The sequence below is a fragment of the Mya arenaria genome, chromosome 4 (genome assembly GCF_026914265.1).
Source record: "Mya arenaria isolate MELC-2E11 chromosome 4, ASM2691426v1".
Lineage (NCBI taxonomy): Eukaryota > Metazoa > Mollusca > Bivalvia > Myida > Myidae > Mya > Mya arenaria.
The window spans coordinates 14,964,422-14,984,565 of NC_069125.1; the positions used below are offsets into that span (position 1 = coordinate 14,964,422).

Consider the following 20,144-nt stretch of genomic DNA (forward strand, 5'->3'; position numbering starts at 1 on the left):
CCGACCCCAAATTTGTAATACCGGATTACATTGCTCTTGCAGCCAAAGTTGCATTCTAATGCAACGCGGGTAGTCCCCTGAACAGTTTTCGCACAGCAATGACCCCGAATACTGAAATACACCTCTAATACGCTGAGGTTTCTCACCCGACCCCTCAATTTAATAACATTGCTCTTGCAGCCAAAGTTGCATTCTAAATCACCGCGAACTTGTAATACCGGATAACATTCCTCTTGCAGCCAAAGTTGCATTCTAAAGAAACGTGGACAGTCCCCTGAACAGTTGACGCAAAGCAATGACCCCGAATACTGAAATACATCCCTAATACGCTGAGGTTTGTCACCCGACCCCCAATTTGTAATACCGGATAACATTGCTCTTGCAGCCAAAGTTGCATTCTAAAGCAACGCGGACAGTCCCCTGAACAGTTGACGCACAGCAATGACCCCGAATACTGAAATACACCCCTAATACGCTGAGGTTTGTCACCCGACCCTCAATTTGTAATACCGGATAATATTGCTCTTGCAGCCAAAGTTGCATTCAAATGCAAGGCTGACAGTCCCCTAAACAGTTGACGCACAGCAATGACCCCGAATACTGAAATACACCCCTAATACGCTGAGGTTTGTCACCCGACCCCCAATTTGTAATACCGGATAACATTGCTCTTGCAGCCAAAGTTGCATTCTAAAGCAACGCTGACAGTCCCCTGAACAGTTGACGCACAGCAATGACCCCGAATACTGAAATACACTCCTAATACGCTAAGGTTTGTCACCCGACCCCAAATTTGTAATACCGGATAACATTGCTCTTGCAGTCAAAGTTGCATTCTAATGCAACGCGGACAGTCCCCTGAACAGTTTTCGCACAGCAATGACCCCGAATACTAAAATACACCCCTAATACGCTGAGGTTTGTCTCCCGACCCCAATTTGTAATACCGGATAACATTGCTCTTGCAGCCAAAGTTGCATTCTAAAGCAACGCGGACAGTTCCCTGAACAGTTTACGCAAAGCAATGACCCCTGAACAGGTTAAGCACAACAATGACACCGAATACTGAATTTCAACCCTAATACGCTGAGGATGGTCACCCGATCCCCCAGTTTTGTTTATTCCGGATTACATTGCTTTTGCAGCCAAAGTTGCATTCTAAAGCAACGCGGACAGTCCCCTGAACAGTTTACGCAAATGATGGTTACCCGACCCCCAGTTGTGTTATTCCGGATAACATTGCTCATGCAGCCAGTGTTGCTTTCTAAAGTAACGCGGATAGTCATCTTATTAGTTTACGCATAGCAATGACCCCCGAAAGCTAAATAATACAACCCCTATACGCTGAGGATGGTCACCCGATCCCATTTTTCTTTTATTAAACTGCTAATTCAGCCAGAGTTGCATACTTTAGCCTCACGGACAGTCCTCTGAACAATTTAAGCACAACAATGACACCGAATACTGAAATTCAACCCTAATACGCTGAGGATGGTCACCCGATCCCCCAATTTTGTTTATTCCGGATTACATTGCTGTTGCAGCCAAAGTTGCATTCTAAAGCACCGCGGACAGTCCCCTGAACAGTTTTCGCACAGCAATGACCCCGAATACTGAAATACACCTCTAATACGCCGAGGTTTGTCACCCGACCCCCAGTTTGTAATACCGGATAACATTGCTCTTGCAGCCAAAGTTGCATTCTAATGCAACGCTGACAGTCCCCTGAACAGTTTACGCACATCAATGACCCCGAATACTGAAATACTCCTCTAATACGCTGAGGTTTGCCACTCGACCCCCAATTTGTAATACCGGATAGCATTGCTCTTGCAGCCAAAGTTGCATTCTAAAGCAACGCTGACAGTCCCCTGAACAGTTTACGCAAAGCAATGACCCCTGAACAGGTTAAGCACAACAATGACACCGAATACTGAATTACCCCCTTATATGCTGATGATGGTTACCCGATCCCCAGTTGTGTTATTCCGGATAACATTGCTCATGCAGCCAGAGTTGCATTCTAAAGTAACGCGGATAGTCATCTTATCAGTTTACGCATAGCAATGACCCCCGAATCCTAAATAATACAACCCCTATACGCTGAGGATGGTCACCCGATCCCATTTTTTTATTCTTGATTAAACTGCTAATTCAGCCAGAGTTGCATACTTAAGCCTCACGGACAGTCCCCTGAACAATTTAAGCGCAACAATGACACCGAATACTGAATTACAACCCTAATACGCTGAGGATGGTCACCCGTTCCCCCAGTTTTGTTTATTCCGAATTACATTGCTCATGTAGCCAGAGTTGCATTCTTAAGAAACGCCGACAGTCCCCTGAACAATTTTCTCACAACAATGACACCGAATACTGAATTCCACCCATAATACCCTGAGGATGGTCACCAGAGCCCCATTTTTTTAAATTCCGGAATACATTGCTCATGCAGCCAGAGTTGCTATCTCAAGCAACGCGGACAGTCCCACTCCCCCGCACCATCCTCATTTCATATACACTACACCTAATTCCGTTTTTTTCTGGATCTTGGTACACTATTGAAATGTGTTCTTTGTACTCGTTTAAATATAGTGACTTGCATATTGTGATTAGTTTTTATGATATACTTTAAATCATTTCACCGTTAATCCGAAGTTATCGGAACCTGGGCAGATACAATTTTGGTTTAACGATATCTGTTACTCAAGTACAGTTTTTGCTTTAGACTAAGGTTTCTTTGGAATCTTGACAAAAGATCTTGATCAACACATTCTATCAGAATATACGCTTTTAAAATGTGTAAAATAACATATATGATTTTATATACATGTAACTGTTAATTGTATATGCTAAAAAAATGAAGTGAGATTGAGTTTTATATTTGACTTGAATGTTTTTAGATATTTGGTCCTATTGTTTCTTTATCCTAACCATCGGTCTATAGTATTTGAATAAACATGTATACGGGCGTATGTGAGTTTGGTTTGTGGTCAACTTGTCAGAGCATTCAGTTTCCCCTTGAAAAACAAGATCGCACCAACTAGAATGACTTAACATATGTTTATATAACTGTCTTCATAAACGTTGAAAATAAGTAATAGTTAGATGTCATGAAGTGAAATCTTAATGATAAAGATATTACTTTAGGCAATCTTACTGACTTAGAATACAACCTCAACGCCAAATCGGATGCAGAGAGTGTGTATCAGATTAGGGACAGTAGGCGGAATCTTAAACACACTGCGACAGTTGAAATTCTTAATGATTGCCTATCTATAATTTTGTTGGCTTAAAATGTAGGTTGTATTCTAAATATAGTATAAACTAATGCAGTGATAATTCATTACAACGCGCATTGTACATATGTTTACACTGTAAGCAGGTTTATGTATTTTATCATCTTATTATCTCGCAATAAAACACTTAATGTCAGTGATAAATTTCACCTAGATTTCGTTACCTTTTTATGAGCACGATAATCGGTTTAACTCATAGCTGGCCATATCTGTCAATGATTTTCACAACTTACTTTGAATACATGTACAAATGTGGAACAAATCAGTTTCAGCTAAACAATGCTTCTTAAGTTTCGCTTAGTTTTTTTATAAATGCCATATTTGTCATACAAAAATGAACAAATATGTGTTACAATTCATGTACATGTATATGATCGATACTTGAGATCAATGAAGGAATCAATGATTGGTCTACCTCAGCTTATATCTTTTAAACTTCCTTGTCTTTAAGTGGTTAATCTTGTATCGGTTTGATTTTTGAGTGCGTTATTTATGACTTTTTGAATTTGGAGTATTACATTTATGATGTTACGCTTCTAATGGCAGGTAGGCTTTTTATTTTTATTTCTTAATTTTAACTTATTCTGTTATAAATTGTTGACTCTCAGTATACCCTCGAGCATTGTTTCTTTTATATTTAACTACCATTTTAATGAAATAAAGTGTTAATTTATTTAATTGCTCTTTATCTATAGTTAAATATTTTTATCACATACTATTTCTACATGTGTGCATATCTGATTGAAAACCAAAAAAAATGTTCTATTCTTAAGCTTACATATTCAAAATTGTATACTCTTTAAATATCATTTCTGTCAATGAAATTGTTCAATCAAAAATGTTTAATTCATGCTTATGGTGAATTTTGTATATTGTTCGAGTTATCTCTATTAAAGAATTCAATTTCTTTCATTTCGATTCAAAAAGCAATACAATAATAACATCTGGCAAGCTATAAATATTTTCAAACAGCGTATGCCTGTTAAAATCTGAAATACGATCGTTGTGGGGTGGTATTCAAACAATGTATTTGATACTCGTTAGAATAAGTACGTTTAAAGTATAACACGCTCGTTTCAAAATAGTTTAAACCCAATTGAAAGTGAACTAAATGTATATATCGAATTCTTTTGGTGCTTGTTTAAAAGGAATATTGAACCCACATGCTCTTGTGTAAATGTATCAGGATACTCGATAGCGTAAATACAACGAAGCATTTTGAAATCAAGAACCGCAAAAGTTTTAACTAGAACGTAATGAGATTCTCAAATCATTCGGTACACCTAGGCATTTTTTCCATCGAAAACAACAGGCAGTTTACACTGTCAGATTTCTTTTAACATTTAACTACGTTGCATGTAGATCGCCTAGTTATTTTAATTTAGCAGTAGATCTTTAGTACTTAACTCTTGGGAATCTTAATTATTTATGCAAGAATACACTTCACTGGCAATCATTTTAAACTTAGAAAATACAAAATACAAGTTAGAACAGTACTACACTTAATTAATACTATTATTTAAAAGTCTAAGGACTACTTTTACTGTTGTAACGGCATTTACCCGAGGTTGGTTTCCATGGAAAATGTCCGAGGTGTTCCGAATGGAATTTTGAAGGAAAATAAATGGACTAGCTTAGTAGCCAAACATTTGCCGAGGGCCCGGTTTAAAGGCATATGGTTAATGCCCATCAGACACTATTTTCGTATGCAGACTTTACATAGTTGCGAATGCCAAATATTGGACAAAATGAATAAAAAGTGCTGAGGCTTTTAAAGTTCGAACTGCTTAAGCATAGCACTGAAACTAGAGAAGATATAGCCCAAAAGCAACCGGGTATTTCTATGGAAGTCGTCAAACAAAATGAAATTATTCACAGTTGTATGTAACAATGTCTGACGAGCATTAATTTTTTTACAGTGTATAAAACTTTGCCATAAAATTCCTCATCAATAATTCTTTGCAGTATACACGATGTGTCTGTGTAAGTGCTTGTCCTTAAAAATCCAGCTAACGTAATAATCTGAAAGGTTTAAAGTTTAACTAGGATCTATGATATGGCATGCGTGTTGAGGTAAAAAAAAAAAAAAAAAAAAAAAAAAAAAAAAAAAAAAAAACAACAACAACAACAACAACAACTGAAGACAAATATTTGATATTTTGATTTTGTCAAAAGTGATATGTTTTAGTTAAAATCTATTACGATACAACTTTCCCCAGCCCAAAGTAACCGGAAGGGCCGATTCATTGTGGTACAATGGAAAAGCAGTAAACCGATCGACATACCGCAGATCGCTACATTTGTCAAGGGAAAGTCAAAAGCAAGCCCTGAGATTCGACATGGAGAAGTTAAGAATTCGGCACTGTTGATTTTCGACAAAGAAAAAGGTTAGTATGTTATTTTCTGCACAGGTCTTGATCAGAAGTATTAGGAGTTCCATAAAGGGACTTTTACATATTTTGTAAAACGCATTTTTTTACCGAAAAACATATTACGAAATAAAGTGTTGTAAATCAGTATCAGTCTTAAAACTAGGATACTGACGGCAGAAACCGTTCAACAAATGTTGACATATGATATACTTTTGTCTTTCAAATCGACCATTTTGAAAAACGTTTGCTACGCGATTCAACAAAAGGTTGTATCGTGATTGGTTGATTGATATAATCACGTGAGGCAACCAATGTATTCAATAAAGGTTTAAATATCCATCAACCTACTATTAGTCCGAGTGAATATGGTACCTATTTTCTATTTTTTTCTCGCCACTACCGGCATTGGTTGGGTCTCTTCTACAGCCAGTATTTTATACTTAAATTGTATACTTTTCAGCAATTTCGGTATCAAAGAGTAAATAATTGTGATATAAGTGTGTTCGATTCAAAACCGTAAAATCTCAAATCTGTTTGGTCTCAAAACATGAGCGAGTCCCATTAAACGTTATGTTTCGTTTTATTTTGGTGTATGAGGGGGAAAGTCATTTAAAATGTAGATCAAATCATGCTTCATTTAAGTGTTCGAAATGTTTAGATTAAACTGATAAATGAATGTTGAACGTGACTGCTATCGCGATTCATAAACTGTTTTTGCTTTAGTTGTCTATATATTTCATAAAACCTTAATGGTTTGCCTCTAGTGTGTAGTGGGTCCGGTCTTAACTGCAAATACCGGGGTTCCCGGCTCGATGCATTCTGTTTTTGAAACCTTTTTTGGTATCGTTTGTTATTAACAAATTAATTTCACGACTGATTCATTTAAATAATGCAACCCAAAAGCCTAAGGCCAAGTATAATCCTTAATTGTATGCACTTCATTATAGATACTGAATTCCTGAAAGAGCAATGGAGGGACAGCGACTTCTGGAAGATAACTTCACTATTTGCCGTGGTGGAATCCAACTCTTTACGGGTAACCAACTTGCCACAATGCGAGCGCAGAGAAGTCCACATCTTCTTCAACAACCCTTTCATGCTTGGCGAACTCAGTTTTGCCGATTTAGACGTCGATGTAAACCTCTTCCAGCCGCATGCAGGCTCTTGTGTTGTGCATCTTACTACTGTGGAAGGTAGTAACATTTGTTGGATTAAACAATATATATTCATAGGGCAATAATACATAGCTTCTATCTTCGACGGAAAGACGTATTCCTGATTAAATTTGATCAACAATGTCATTAATGAACACTAAAATAGTAATGGCCCAAGTACAGACCCTTGCGTTTTACCAGCTTGAAGCTTTACGAGTGTCAGGTCTGATAACTGAATAAAACCTCATTTTTGTCGATGACATATGTTGATTATGATTTTAATATGAATAGTTCATATATATTGACGTGAATGTAGCCGTGCTTTAAGTTCATTAATTGAATGCTTACATCAACGGCAGTTATTTCCTTTTTTGTAACTTCCGATATTATGTATATATGTTTTATTTGCTAATTAATTTTAAAACATTCTAAGCTAACTCTATTTCACATAATACAGATGTCAAAAAGGCCTGTGAGAAACAAAAGAAGTTTAAAAAATTCAAAAGTCATCATCAGCTGAAAATCGAACCATTCTATGGGGATATTCATGGTCTACAGACAGAAATAGAAGTTGAACCATTGATAATCGACAATCTGAATGCTCGAAAGGTTGCATACCTGAAGGATTTCTATTTAGATGAAATAACTGAAGATTTTAAAGAAAATTTCTGCACAAATATTGTCTGGGCTTTAGATGGACTTGGTAAAATTAAGTTTGAGTTTCAATGTTCCCACGATGATCACAGAGTCAAACGCGGAAGAGAGTTTCCAGAAAAGATAAAAGCAAATTGTCAGGAATACTTCAACAAAATTGTAGTTGATGACAGAACGTTTGATCAAGCTAATAGCAAAGATATTAAAGATGTTCTGGACCACTATGCAGGCAGAAACGTTTATATTGAAGAAATGTATTCGGACAACAGAGTCGTGCTTGTTGGTTTGGAGGAAGAGGAAGAGTTAAAACAACTTCAGGAGAAGTTAAATAAAATTGAACCGCCACGACCACGCATGACAAAGAGCATTCCTTTTGAAAAACACATATTGCCAAGGCTGATAGCTTTTAAGGATTTGGCACTGTATGAAGCTTTTGAAGCAGACTCTTTAGATGTAACAGTTGACACTGATAAAATAACATTGACGTTAACTGGTGTAAAGGAAGACGTGGAGAAAGCCGAAACAGAAATCTGGGCCATGTTGAACAGAATTGTTGAACACCAATTTGAATTCCCCGATAAAGCACACAAAGAAATACTGACAACGAAACTGATGACCGACAAAATACAGGATTGCATCAATGACCTAGGCACTAGGTGTGGGTTTACTACTGTCGATGGTAAAATAACGTTGTACGCCAGCGCAAAGGTACAGTTGGAACAATTAGAACGAGAAATTCTGGACCTGGTATCTTTGGAGGAATTGGAATTTGAAGGAAAAATTGTTGACAAAAGGACTCTTGAAAAGAAGCTGAAGGAAATCGAGGAAAACTTTAAACCATATGTAAAAATATCATATGAAATGGTAACGAGCCTCATTAAGGTAAAGGTTGTGAGTGGTAAGGATTACCTGCCGTTAGTGGTTGATAAACTCGAGAAAGAAGTAGATGTTTTACTTCAAAGACGGGAAAAAATTCATATGTCACCGTACATCTTGAAGTATATTTGTGATATTACTGCTATGGCGAGTATAAAGAAGGAACTGAAAGGCATAAAGGCGGTGAAAATTGACCCAAATGTGTTATCATTCAACAAGAAAGATGAAAACTTGTATGTTGAGGGGGTGGAGCTGGTAAGGAGAACAGTTATCGATGTTGTCAAAACGTACGCGGCAAAAGTTTTTGCTTCTTGGAGAAACATTCAAGGTCCAGGAATTGGAACACATTGCTCAAGCAGCAACGAGGAGTTTGTTGAAATCTTACGGGCTACCCGCAAATCTCACAAATGTGAGTTTAAGATAGCTACCAAAGAAGAGATGAAAGAAAACAGAGTACATTGCATTGTTATTCTTGATTCTGGCCAAGGATTATTTGTCGGTACAGGCTCCTTAACGGACCCTACTCTCGAAGTGGATGTCGTCGTTAATCCTACAAATTGTGACTTAAAACACATGAGAAAAGGGCTAGGCAGGGACTTGGTGGAAGAAGGTAAGGGCGTAATAAAGATGGTTTTGTTATATCATTGTACAAGTAATTCACAAAATCATTATGAGCTAATAATTACGTGTTAACTATGAAGATATACTTAAAAAGCATTAAAGAGGCAATGTTAACACTATAATAATTTCTTCTCAAGTATGCATTTTATTTTCTGCGTGCTTAGGAGGAAGAATGATTCAAAGCCAGTGTGATCATCACATCAAGACGCACGGTCCACTGGAGACATCTGAGGTGTTTATCAGCGATGCCGGAAAACTGCCCTTTCAGAAGATTATACACGTTGCCGCTCCTGTCTGGCAGGGTGGGGCACAGGGAGAGGAGGAACTGGTGGACAAGGCGCTGGAAAATGTCCTGTCGACAATGAACAATGACACGAAGTTTATTCTTCGGTCAGTTGCTACTCCTCTCATTGGACATGGACAAGGGAAGTTCTCTAGCAGCCGATCTGCAAGGGTAAATAACGAATCAAAATCATCGTTGTTTATTTTAGTTCTAGTTGTTGTTCTAGAAGTAGTAGTGGTAATAGTAATAGCAGTAGTAGTAGTAGTAGTAGTAGTAGTAGTAGTAGTAGTAGTAGTAGTAGTAGTAGTAGTAGTAGTAGTATTAGTAGTAGTAATAGTAGTAGTAGTAGTAGTAGTAGTAGTAGTAGTAGTAGTAGTAGTAGTAGAAGTAGTAGTAGTAGAAGTAGTAGTAGTAGTAGTAGTAGTAGTAGTAGTAGTAGTAGTAGTAGTAGTAATAGTAGTAGTAGTAGTTGTAGTAGTAGTAGTAGTAGTAGTAGTAGTAGTAGTAGTAGTAGTAGTAGTAGTAGTAGTAGTAGTAGTAGTAGTAGTAGTAGTAGTAGTAATAGTAGAAGTAGTAGTAGTAGTAGTAGTAGTAGTAGTAGTAGTAGTAGTAGTAGTAGTAGTAGTAGTAGTAGTAGTAGTAGTAGTAGAAGTAGTAGTAGTAGTAGTAGTAGTAGTAGTAGTAGTAGTAGTAGTAGTAGTAGTAGTAGTAGTAGTAGTAGTAGTAGTAGTAGTAATAGTAGTATTAGTAGTAGTAGCAATAGTAGTAGTAGTAGTAGTAGTAGTAGTAATAGTAGTAGTAGTAGTAGTAGTAGTAGTAGTAGTAGTAGTAGTAGTAGTAGTAGTAGTAATAGCAGCAGCAGCAGCAGCAGCAGCAGTAGCAGTAGCAGCAGCAATACAAGTAGAAGAAGTAGTAGTAGCAGTAGTAGTAGTAGTAGTAGTAGTAGTAGTAGTAGTAGTAGTAGTAGTAGTAGTAGTAGTAGTAGTAGTAGTAGTAGTAGTAGTAGTAGTAGTAGTAGTAGTAGAAGCAGCGGTAGTAGAAGAAGGACCTACGGCAGTAGTAGCAATAACAATATCACTAGTAGTAATAAATGCAGCAGTAGTAAATGCAGAGGTAGCAGCAACTGCGACAGCAGTAGCAGAAGTAGTAAAGTAGTTTGAGGTATAGGTTTACACCAATTAGCACGTATTTTGTCAATTTCAGCTGATGCTACAAACAATCAAGAACACGTACAAGAAGTACCCAAATGTTCGAGAGATATTTTTCTACGACCACAATCCTGCAACTGTGCGAACGATTCAACAAGAAATGCACGCACAGTTTGGGGACAATTGCTTCCATTTGCCTGTGGAAAAAGTGAGCTTAGGAAAGGGTAGGAATTCCATTAGCTCTTTTTGATACATTAAAGGTCAGTTCCGGCTGTTTTGAAACTACTTTAGTCACAGCTTCACCTGTTGTTAAGGGATTATTAAAATGTGCTTTGCTACATCGATTGCTCTTAAACAATGAAATGTGTTCGTTTTGTGTTAGCCTTTTTAACCAACAACCAGTATTACCATGTGATATTCAAGGATTGTTATTGGATAACTTACCATTAAAGAAATTTGATTTTGTTCGTGTTTGACAAGTCCTGATCAGGATCCAACAACTAGTCTAGACACATTGAATGATAATAACGTAGTGTGAAAAAGAATATATGTCTGGACATTGTTTTCTAGGAGTTTTTTGCCATTTTGGGTCCCCTACTACTATGGAGTCGATGAATAACAAAATAAGGAGAATAACTGCGATAATTTTGGAGGATCTTTTAGAAACACATGTATAAGGTCCATTATGCAATAGGAAAGAGAATAAACACATATTCAACTATGAACAGTAATCTAAGAAAAGTCAAATGTAAAATGACAACCCCCGCCCCCATTTTAAAAAAATGGGAAAAAAATCTAACAAATATTTTATATTGGCCTTATGGAATTCATATACAAATAAAAAATAAAACATCGAAATAGCGATTATTTCGGATAAACGGTGTTCGAATAAACGGTGTTTAAATGTATTTGAAATTAGTTATAAAGTCAACCTTTCCCGTTACAGATACCATAGGACCCACAAAAAAGAATCTTCTGTGCCTGAGGAACGGGTCAAGGACGCTTCCAATGCCTGGAAGGAAATCTCTTATTATCAAATGGGGGAAGTTAGAGGAAACGGGGGTAAGGCCTTGAAAAATATCTGTGTAGATTACTCGCAAACCCTTTTAAAAATATAGAAGATAATTGTTTGTTTCAGTGAAAGATCGTAATATATTTCACCGAGTCAGCATCAAAATTTATATTCCATGGGTTGTGTAGCCATGAGTGAAATATTCACTTTTGGTGTCCACAAGTTGAAATCTATTGCTGCCTCACACTAAAACAAACACTTTTTTCTTTTAGTATATGCCAAAGATTGGAATTGAAAGTCATTAAATTAAAAAAAGAAAAGCGCGCCAACTTGTACGCGCACGTCTCGTCATTTCGGAAATGACATTGTTGAAATTGTGTTCCAGCGCTGACGTTTGATTTGAGACCATGAGAGGGCAATTTTATTTCACTGACAAATCTCTATAAACCACAAGAAAGCGTATATAATTTGTTTTCTTAATGTGTATTACTTTGTTTGTGCTGAAAATGCTTCTTTTATAAATACATTTAGATTATTACCTGCCAATGCCATCGCCTTACCCTTATCATTAGGTAACATGTATACAATACTGTTTTACAACTTTACACACATAACGTCATTATTTGGTTGCCCGCTAAACAGAATGTAATCTGAGACAAAATAAAATACATCCTGTAAAATCTCAATGACTTTAATTGCCCTCTTGCAATGCTAGTTTCTTCATTCATACTTCTTAGTGATTAAGATTTGAAAGTCTAAAGTATTACATAACTCAGATAATTCAAAAGAAAAGTGTAGTTTAAAATGTATCTGCCTTTCTTAAATTCTGAGCGCTTGTTCGTACATTGCAAAGAAAATGGTATATTCGAGAGTTAATTTTAAACTTCATTTTTTACAACGATTGTGAAATAAGTTATCATAACATGATGTTAATCACTCTTGTTGGCACAATGTTACGCGAGAGTGTGGTCTTGTGTTGTGGGGGAAAGCAGAGTACCCGGAGGAAACCCACTTGTCTGGCTTGGTGACCACGGACCAAACTCTTAGGGTTTCCATGCTTCAATAAAAAAAAATCCAAATCTGAATAGTTAATCTTATTAAAGGTTTTGTTTAATTCTAGACGGAAATTGTTGTCTGCCCAACCGCCACAGCACCAAAGCCATCTGGTAAAGTTTTGGACGCTATATGCTCTGCGTCCCCAATGGCGGAAGCGGAAGCCGAAAAGGCCTTTAAGCAGTTGTCATTGAATTCGATTGCAGATGGGGCTATTGTTGAAACAATGGGTCCCGTGGGAAATATCTACTTCTTGAAGATCGCTGAAAAGTGGGACGGTCAAACTGGGCGAGCGGTAAGGCTACACTCATATTGCGATTACACCTTTTATTTGAAAACTCATATATAAAAAATATATAATGACGATACTGTCTATGATATATACATGCATGTTGCCTCAAAGCAATGGTTTTGACTCTTAAATAATGCAATGTTGACTTACTGCTATGATAATATTGTAGTTATGCACCAGTCAACTGTAACCACGGCCCCCAAGGTCCGGGGGTATACCGGGGAATGGGGCCGTGTTTTTACCTTCCCGGTGGCCCCGCAGTGCCGGGTGAATGCAATGGCTTTGTATTCGCGCCACATATAGCGGGGAATATGCCTTACTTAGGGAACCTGAAGTTCGGGGGCATTTGGCGGGGATTTTACCATCAGTTCGTCCCCGCAGCGCGGGGATTTTACCCGGGCTTGGCTGGACCGCAAGTCAAAGTCCCCGCTATTCCCTGGACCTGGAGGGGCCGTAGTTACAATTGACTGGTACATTATATGATCGATTTGCAAGCTTTTGTTTTTCTTTGTTCAGTTTCTCTGGTGCAACTCTGTATAAACTTAGCATAATGATTTTTCTTTCAGTCATTAAAAACGTACGTGGAAAAATGCTTAACAAAAGCTATCATCAACAAGATCAAATACATAGCCATGCCTCCGATTGGTCCTATATCACGTGGTTACCCCGGAGACGTCGTTGCTAACGAGATGATTAAGACTGTTGCTGAATTTCTCCAATCTAAGCCAAACTGTTGTTTAGAGGAGGTTACCATAGTTATCTACGAGTCGGACATGGTCACAACTTCCGTAAGTAATTAACGATAAAAGTACGTATATTTGGGATGAATAAATTTAAGTTTTGTTCATAACAAATTAGCCGTTGAACCGATAGCCGACGGATTGCCGGTTCATTGCAATTATCATTAGATAATTAGTATCCTACGTAGCATTAGCCAAAATTTCAACTTGACGAAATTTTGTAGGAGGATACAACGCTGAAATTTTGGCCAAGGTAAAATTAAAGCAAATATTTCACATCTATAGATGCAGAAAATAGCAAAATAATCATCTCCTAAGAAATATTTTCATATCTTGGCTGTCAAAAAGTTACGCCACTAATTTATTTGTTGTCATCGGTTGTGACCTTTGGTGGGCCATGTGAGAACCCCTTTGAAAGCACGTGATTCCTCACCCTGTTTTTTGCGATGAATAAGTTTAAGTTTTGTAATTAGTAATTTTTTAATAAAGAAATTAGCAGCCGCAACCGAGAATAGACGGATTGCCGGTTCGATCATTAAACCACAAGTCTAGCAAATAGCTAAGCAATAAGTAAAAGATCAGAAAACATATATATCACGCCTCTAACATAAATGACGCAACGTCATTGGTCCAGGACTGGTCACGCGGTGACCCCATATTTTTCGATATTAGGTCACCAAATTTATATCGTACCAAAATGGCGTCTGTTTTCCGATCCCGATGAATAAACGAAATATTCAAGCATGTAAACAGGTTGTCGACGTGATATATACGTTATGAGGTTAGTAGTTGACCCGATATGGGATATACAGGGCGCAGGAAACCATATTCTTCGCCCGATATGGTTTTCTTTGCCCCGTATATGCAAAGATATGGTTTCTTTGCCACGTATATGCCATATAGGGTCACCTACTTACCCTGTAACTTGTAACACCGATCGAAAAATGATCAATATTTCATTTTTTCAGGCATTTGAGTACGTCCTGCAGTCGTTATACAAACATCGTCCACACAGACTTGAGTCGGAGATACAGGAGAAGGTCACGGAGGAAAAAAGTAAGACCTCAACGTTCTAAAACAACAATACAAATAATGAGGATATAGATTTTGGTGCATGCATATAATATTATAAGTTACGGGGCTAGTAGGTGACCCGATATGGCATATACGGGGCAAAGGAAATCAAATCGGGTTCGAGCTTTGCTATGGTTTCCTGCGCCCCGTATATTCCATTCCGGGTCACCTACTTACCCCGTAAAGTATATATCACGTCGACAACCTGTTGACATGTTTAAATGTTTCATTTATTCATCGAAATCGGAAAATAGACGCCATTATACAATAGGTAAAGCAAACACAAATAAATGTTGTTGTTTTTCCTGTATATTCAGAATCTACTGACGTAGAGTTCGGGTCCGGAAGAGTAATTGTTCGCAATACTGCCCCTCCTAAAGGAGCTTTCTGTGTGGCTAAGGGCATCAACTTGGAGCTGTGTAGAGGAAGCATTGAATATGCCAAGGTTTGCATATTGCTTATTGTCGTTTGGGTCCCTGCCTTGTTTGTCTATGCATTGTTTATACTCTCTTTAACGATATATTTATACTTCTGGGCTTGTCCCAATAATTTGTATTTCATTATTGCCTGTAAACAAGGTTTATAATATGTTTGACTACTGGGCGTGCCACTGTTATTTTATTTCATTATTATCTCTGCACAGGGTTTATTCTATGTGTGACTACTTGGCTAATCCCTGTAGTTTTCATTGAATTGATGCCTCTAAGCAGGGTTTATAATAGTTGTGACTACTGAGCGTGTCCCGGTAGTTTTCATTGCATCGTTGCCTCTAAGCAGGGTTTATTCATTTCTGTCTACTAAGCGTGTCCCGGTAGTTTTCACTGCATTGTTGCCTCTAAGCAGGATTTATTCATTTTTGACTACTGGTCGTGTCCCTGAAATTTTCATCGTATTTTTTTTCTTTAAGCAAAGTTTTTACTATAATTGACTACTGGGCGTGTCCCTGTTGTTTCATTGCAGTATTGCCTCTAAGCAGGGTTTATTCATTTTTGACTACTGGGCGTGTTCCTGTAATTTTCATCGTATTTTTTTTCTCTAAGCAGGGTTTTTACTATAATTGACTACTGGGTGTGTCCCTGTTGTTTCATTGCAGTATTGCCTCTAAGCAGGGTTTATTCATTTTTGACTACTGGACGTGTCCCTGTAATTTTCATCGTATTTTTTTTCTATAAGCAGGGTTTTTTACTATCATTGACTACTGGGCGTGTCCCTGTTGTTTCATTGCAGTATTGCCTCTAAGCAGGGTTTATTCATTTTTGACTACTGGGCGTGTCCCTGTAATTTTCATCGTATTTTTTTCCTCTAAGCAGGGTTTTTACTATAATTGACTACTTGGCGTGTCCCTGTTGTTTCATTGCAGTATTGCCTCTAAGCAGGGTTTATTCATTTTTGACTACTGGGCGTGTCCCTGTAATTTTCATCGTTTTTTTTTTCCTCTCAGCAGGGTTTAGACTATCATTGACTACTGGGCGTGTCCCTTAAGTGTTATCATTGTATTGTTGTCTCTATACAGGGTTTATATTCGAATTGTCCACTGCTGATCTTGTCCCTGCAGTTTTCATTATATTATTGTACGTAAATTTTATTTGATCGTGCCTGTTGTTAATACATGACGCTTTTCATTATGTCCGATTTTTATGTGAATATTTTCATTATGTCCGATTTTTATGTGAATAATATCAATGTAAAGAATGGGAAGTTTAGTCTTCAAGAAACGTCTTATTATAACATGTGTATCTCCAGACGGATGCAGTCGTCTGCACAACGTCATCCTTTCCCAACCTGCATGGCGCTATAGCAGACGCCATCAAAAAAGCTGGCGGTACCTCGTTACAGGTTGGTAATGCTCGTAACAATGTTTTGCCCAAAAGGGGCCGGGGATTGGGCATATAGGGGAGTTTAGACAGCAGGTGATTTACGAATGACGGGATATTGACAGGCCCGATGAGACTGCCATACAAAAATTAAACTTCTCCAAATGTTTTGTGGCATGAAAACCTTCGCCCTAGGATTTTTGACCGATTGCCTTGCCCCAGGGGTTCCACTTACAGACAAATGAGTTTAGTCCCTTTTATTTCCGCCCTTCCGAGCGGTGGTGCGAATCATGAATAACGGCTGTTATGTCGTTTAATGTTGATTAAATTTATCATGTAAGCATGAATGAAACATTCCCAAAATAGGTTTTAAAGTAAGAAGTATTTTAGTACTCACATGCATTGGCCATTTTGAAATGATATGATATAACTAATATATTTTACCACAGTGGAACATAGCTATTGTTGTTTAAGAAAAATGGGACACAACGATTGTCCTTTATCTTTAGTATATTTTGCCTGTATAACACCGACATCAATTTACCTTTTTCAGCGGGACTTGAGTAACACATACAAGAGCTACCCCGGGAAAGGTACAGCCTTCACCTCTGGTGGAAACCTACATTGCAAGAAGGTCTATTACGTGTTGTTGTCCGACTATGATGCAAACAACAAGAACAAGGTAAATATTATACAAGTTTTGACTAGTCAGCCATCCAATAGCGTATCAAGGGGGGGGGGGGGGGGGGGGGGCTCTTAAAATCGCAAGAATTTACAGTTTCAATTTAAGAGAAAAAAAGTATTAAAATAGACCCAAAAGAACCATAACAAGAAAGAGTTGATATGTTCTAAATGGAGTCCCCTAAACTCCGCTGCCAACACTTTAAACGAAATAGATTTTTGTTTTGAGGGAGGGGCGCGAGTCAAAGGGTTGCGCCCCCTAAGTTACGCTCCCTATACTGGACCCGCCCCTGTGATCTGATATTCACTCGCACAAAGTCATATAGACTAAGACTGCGTATGAACCAGAAAGCTTTTTCATTTATAAATAGCATGGCATTCTATATTTAGATAGGGATTATGGATTTTTAACTTTAAACCCCTTTAGTTTAGTTTATAATAATTTATTCTAGCTCGATTGTGACAAAATCAGATAGCTTATAGAATCACTCCCAAGTCTGTTTCCTGAGTAGAAACCAGAATTTGTGTCCAATTTGGGAAGCTATGAGAGAGTAACCCCTAGTGGAGATCGAACACATAATATATTGGGTGAGAGAGTGACACCTGTACCACTAGTCTTCTCTTGCCATATGAATATATATAATTGTATTTATTGTGTTTAATCATATTTGGCAGTAAGACTGCATCTTTAAGTGAATTGATACATATATAAAATACTTAACAAAGCACTATTATAAATGTCCTACGGTTAAGCAAAACAAATGTAAGTATTAAGTTCCAGTTTTTATCAAACTCAAAATGTGTTTTGAAGAAAAGGACATATTGATTAAGTGAAATAAATACAAATTCTAGAAAAGCAATGACCCAGTAAGTATTTGTTTTGACCCGATACTGCTAGTATTAAACATAGAGCTCCGCTATTCCATTGGTAATTATGAATATTTCGAAAAAAAATGACATATCAAAGGTATATTTGTATTATGTAGTAAGACTTCAGAAATAAGACCTATAATTCACATAGCTCATAAATTTAAGTATATTTCTTTATCCAAACGATATTATGTTTTTATTTTCTATTTTAAATTCGTATAACTTAAAAAAAAATGTTTTAAATATCATTTACTGTATTGACCAAATATATGTATTATTGAATCCGATTCGTCATTTAGTGATTTTAAGTTATGTTAAACATGTCAATATTCCATTTATGCATGACTGCTTATAGATGTAACTCTCTATCTATTGCCCTTTATATATTAAGGACTTGGACACGGATGTATGAAATGCACAATTTGGTCGTTAAATACCCTTGGTGATAGGTCAGTTGATGGTATTGCATTTGGTGTTGGTACCTTAAAGCTGCATTCTCACAGATTGACAGTTTTGACATTAGTTTATTTTCATTTCTTTTTTTTTTTCTCAGAATCAGGTGATTTTGATATAAACGCCTCACAATAGAATTATACAATATAAGTCAAGATAGAGCATATCTCAGTTTTATGGAAAACTGCCGACAAACTCCTTTTTCTTAAAGCGTTAGTAACGCTTTGGGCCATGAAATATCAATTTTCGAACGTAAATATTGCGATCTGATCTTTTATCAGCAGTCTTGTATCGCTGGTTTCTATACATTAACGCAAAAATTTGCTCATTCCAAGACAAAAGTTTTCAAAACGGTCAATCTGTGAGAGTGTAGCTTTAAACTCACTTTTATTGCTTTCATTTCGGATTTCGGGTTATCCCTGCTTATTCCTAACTGATAGCGCTGTCGCTTGAACGAAAGATACCTGATGTCCTCAACCCCAGATAAAGCAAATTTGAATTTATATCAAAGACGCATTAATGTGTGAAATATATGTTAGAGGTCAATTTTGGCGATCTGAAGAAAACTAGAGCGGGCTACCTAGGCTTGTTATCAAAATTGGACTCTAAGTCTCATTTATTTGGTGTTTTAGGTTCATTCGTCAGAAACGATCTCCGTAAAAGTAATGAACAGAAATGTTGTAAAATCCTCGATTCACATTGGTATGGTGGCATGTTACTGCCGTAAGATAACCTGATAGCGTTCGCGAATTGTTTCGTGATAACCACTTAATTTTCGCGATAATTAGATTTATACAACTGGTTATCTACTCATGATTTGCGAATTTCACTTAGTAAGTGATAACACGAATAGTACCTAGTTAACCAGTTAGTATGTTACTTACTAAGTGGAATTCGCAAACCATGTATGTAACTGGTAACACGAATTTTATCTTAGACTAGTTAACGAGCTAGTGTGTTACTCAATAAGTGGAATTCGCAAACCATAACTAGATAACTAGTTACTGCTAAAAGCCAAAAATGCATTTGTAGATAAGTGGTAAGACGAATCCTAGCTAGTTAACCAGTTAATATGTTACTTATTAAATGGAATTCGCAAACCATAACTAGTCAACCTGTTAATGTTGTACAGCTTAAAAAAAGGTAACGGGTGGCAGTTCTGGGCACTTTCAAGCCAATTTTTAGTCTTATGATATTTATCGAAACGAAAAAGTTTCGCTTATTAACTAGATAGCTAGATAATTATCGCGAAAATTAAGTGGTTAACACGAAACAATTCGCGCACGTAAACAGGTTATCTTTCGGCAGTAATATGTCACCATACATTGGCCCATTTCAAATTGCAAACACTAAAAAAGTTAAGGCGAACACAATATATAATTCCATGTATTTACTGATCTTTTTTTATAACTTTCTTTATATTTAGGTTCGTCTACCATCAATCATGTTGTTTGTTTTTTTAAAATATCATAAATATATGTTTTTGCCACGAGAAGACCTTGTTTTAATCCCACTCGATAATAAAAGATCATATTATTCGCGGCATGTAAAGTACATTTTCGTTGTGTTTTTTTTTCTGCTGGTATAAAATAATATAACTTAGAAAGAATAAATTTAGCACGGACTTAGATTTAAGTAGATTAATTGTTCTGTCCGAAACACCTAACAAAAGGGATCAACATGTCACGGAACTTCAACAAGCCCGAGGTTGTTATTTGATATCTTTGTTATGCATATTTGCACTGCGT

At 37.0% G+C, this 20,144-nt stretch overlaps 1 protein-coding gene across 3 annotated transcripts in view; it reads left to right on the plus strand.

Annotated features, from left to right (window-relative positions):
* The first annotated feature begins 3,741 nt into the window (after positions 1–3,741).
* LOC128230164 (protein mono-ADP-ribosyltransferase PARP14-like) overlaps positions 3,742–20,144 on the plus strand; it is a 35,872-nt gene continuing 19,469 nt past the window's right edge. For 2 of the 3 annotated variants that reach the window (XM_052942215.1, XM_052942217.1), the window contains exons 1-13: positions 3,742–3,845; positions 5,519–5,686; positions 6,619–6,864; positions 7,283–8,965; positions 9,141–9,430; positions 10,463–10,631; positions 11,354–11,469; positions 12,540–12,767; positions 13,331–13,552; positions 14,473–14,560; positions 14,896–15,023; positions 16,322–16,414; positions 16,946–17,074. In XM_052942215.1, coding sequence (XP_052798175.1) covers positions 3,839–3,845; positions 5,519–5,686; positions 6,619–6,864; positions 7,283–8,965; positions 9,141–9,430; positions 10,463–10,631; positions 11,354–11,469; positions 12,540–12,767; positions 13,331–13,552; positions 14,473–14,560; positions 14,896–15,023; positions 16,322–16,414; positions 16,946–17,074 — 3,567 coding nt within the window. In that variant the 5' untranslated portion in view covers positions 3,742–3,838. Of the gene's footprint in view, positions 3,846–5,518; positions 5,687–6,618; positions 6,865–7,282; positions 8,966–9,140; positions 9,431–10,462; positions 10,632–11,353; positions 11,470–12,539; positions 12,768–13,330; positions 13,553–14,472; positions 14,561–14,895; positions 15,024–16,321; positions 16,415–16,945; positions 17,075–18,334; positions 18,350–20,144 lie in introns of all 3 variants that reach the window. The other variant, XM_052942216.1, reaches the window with a different exon arrangement.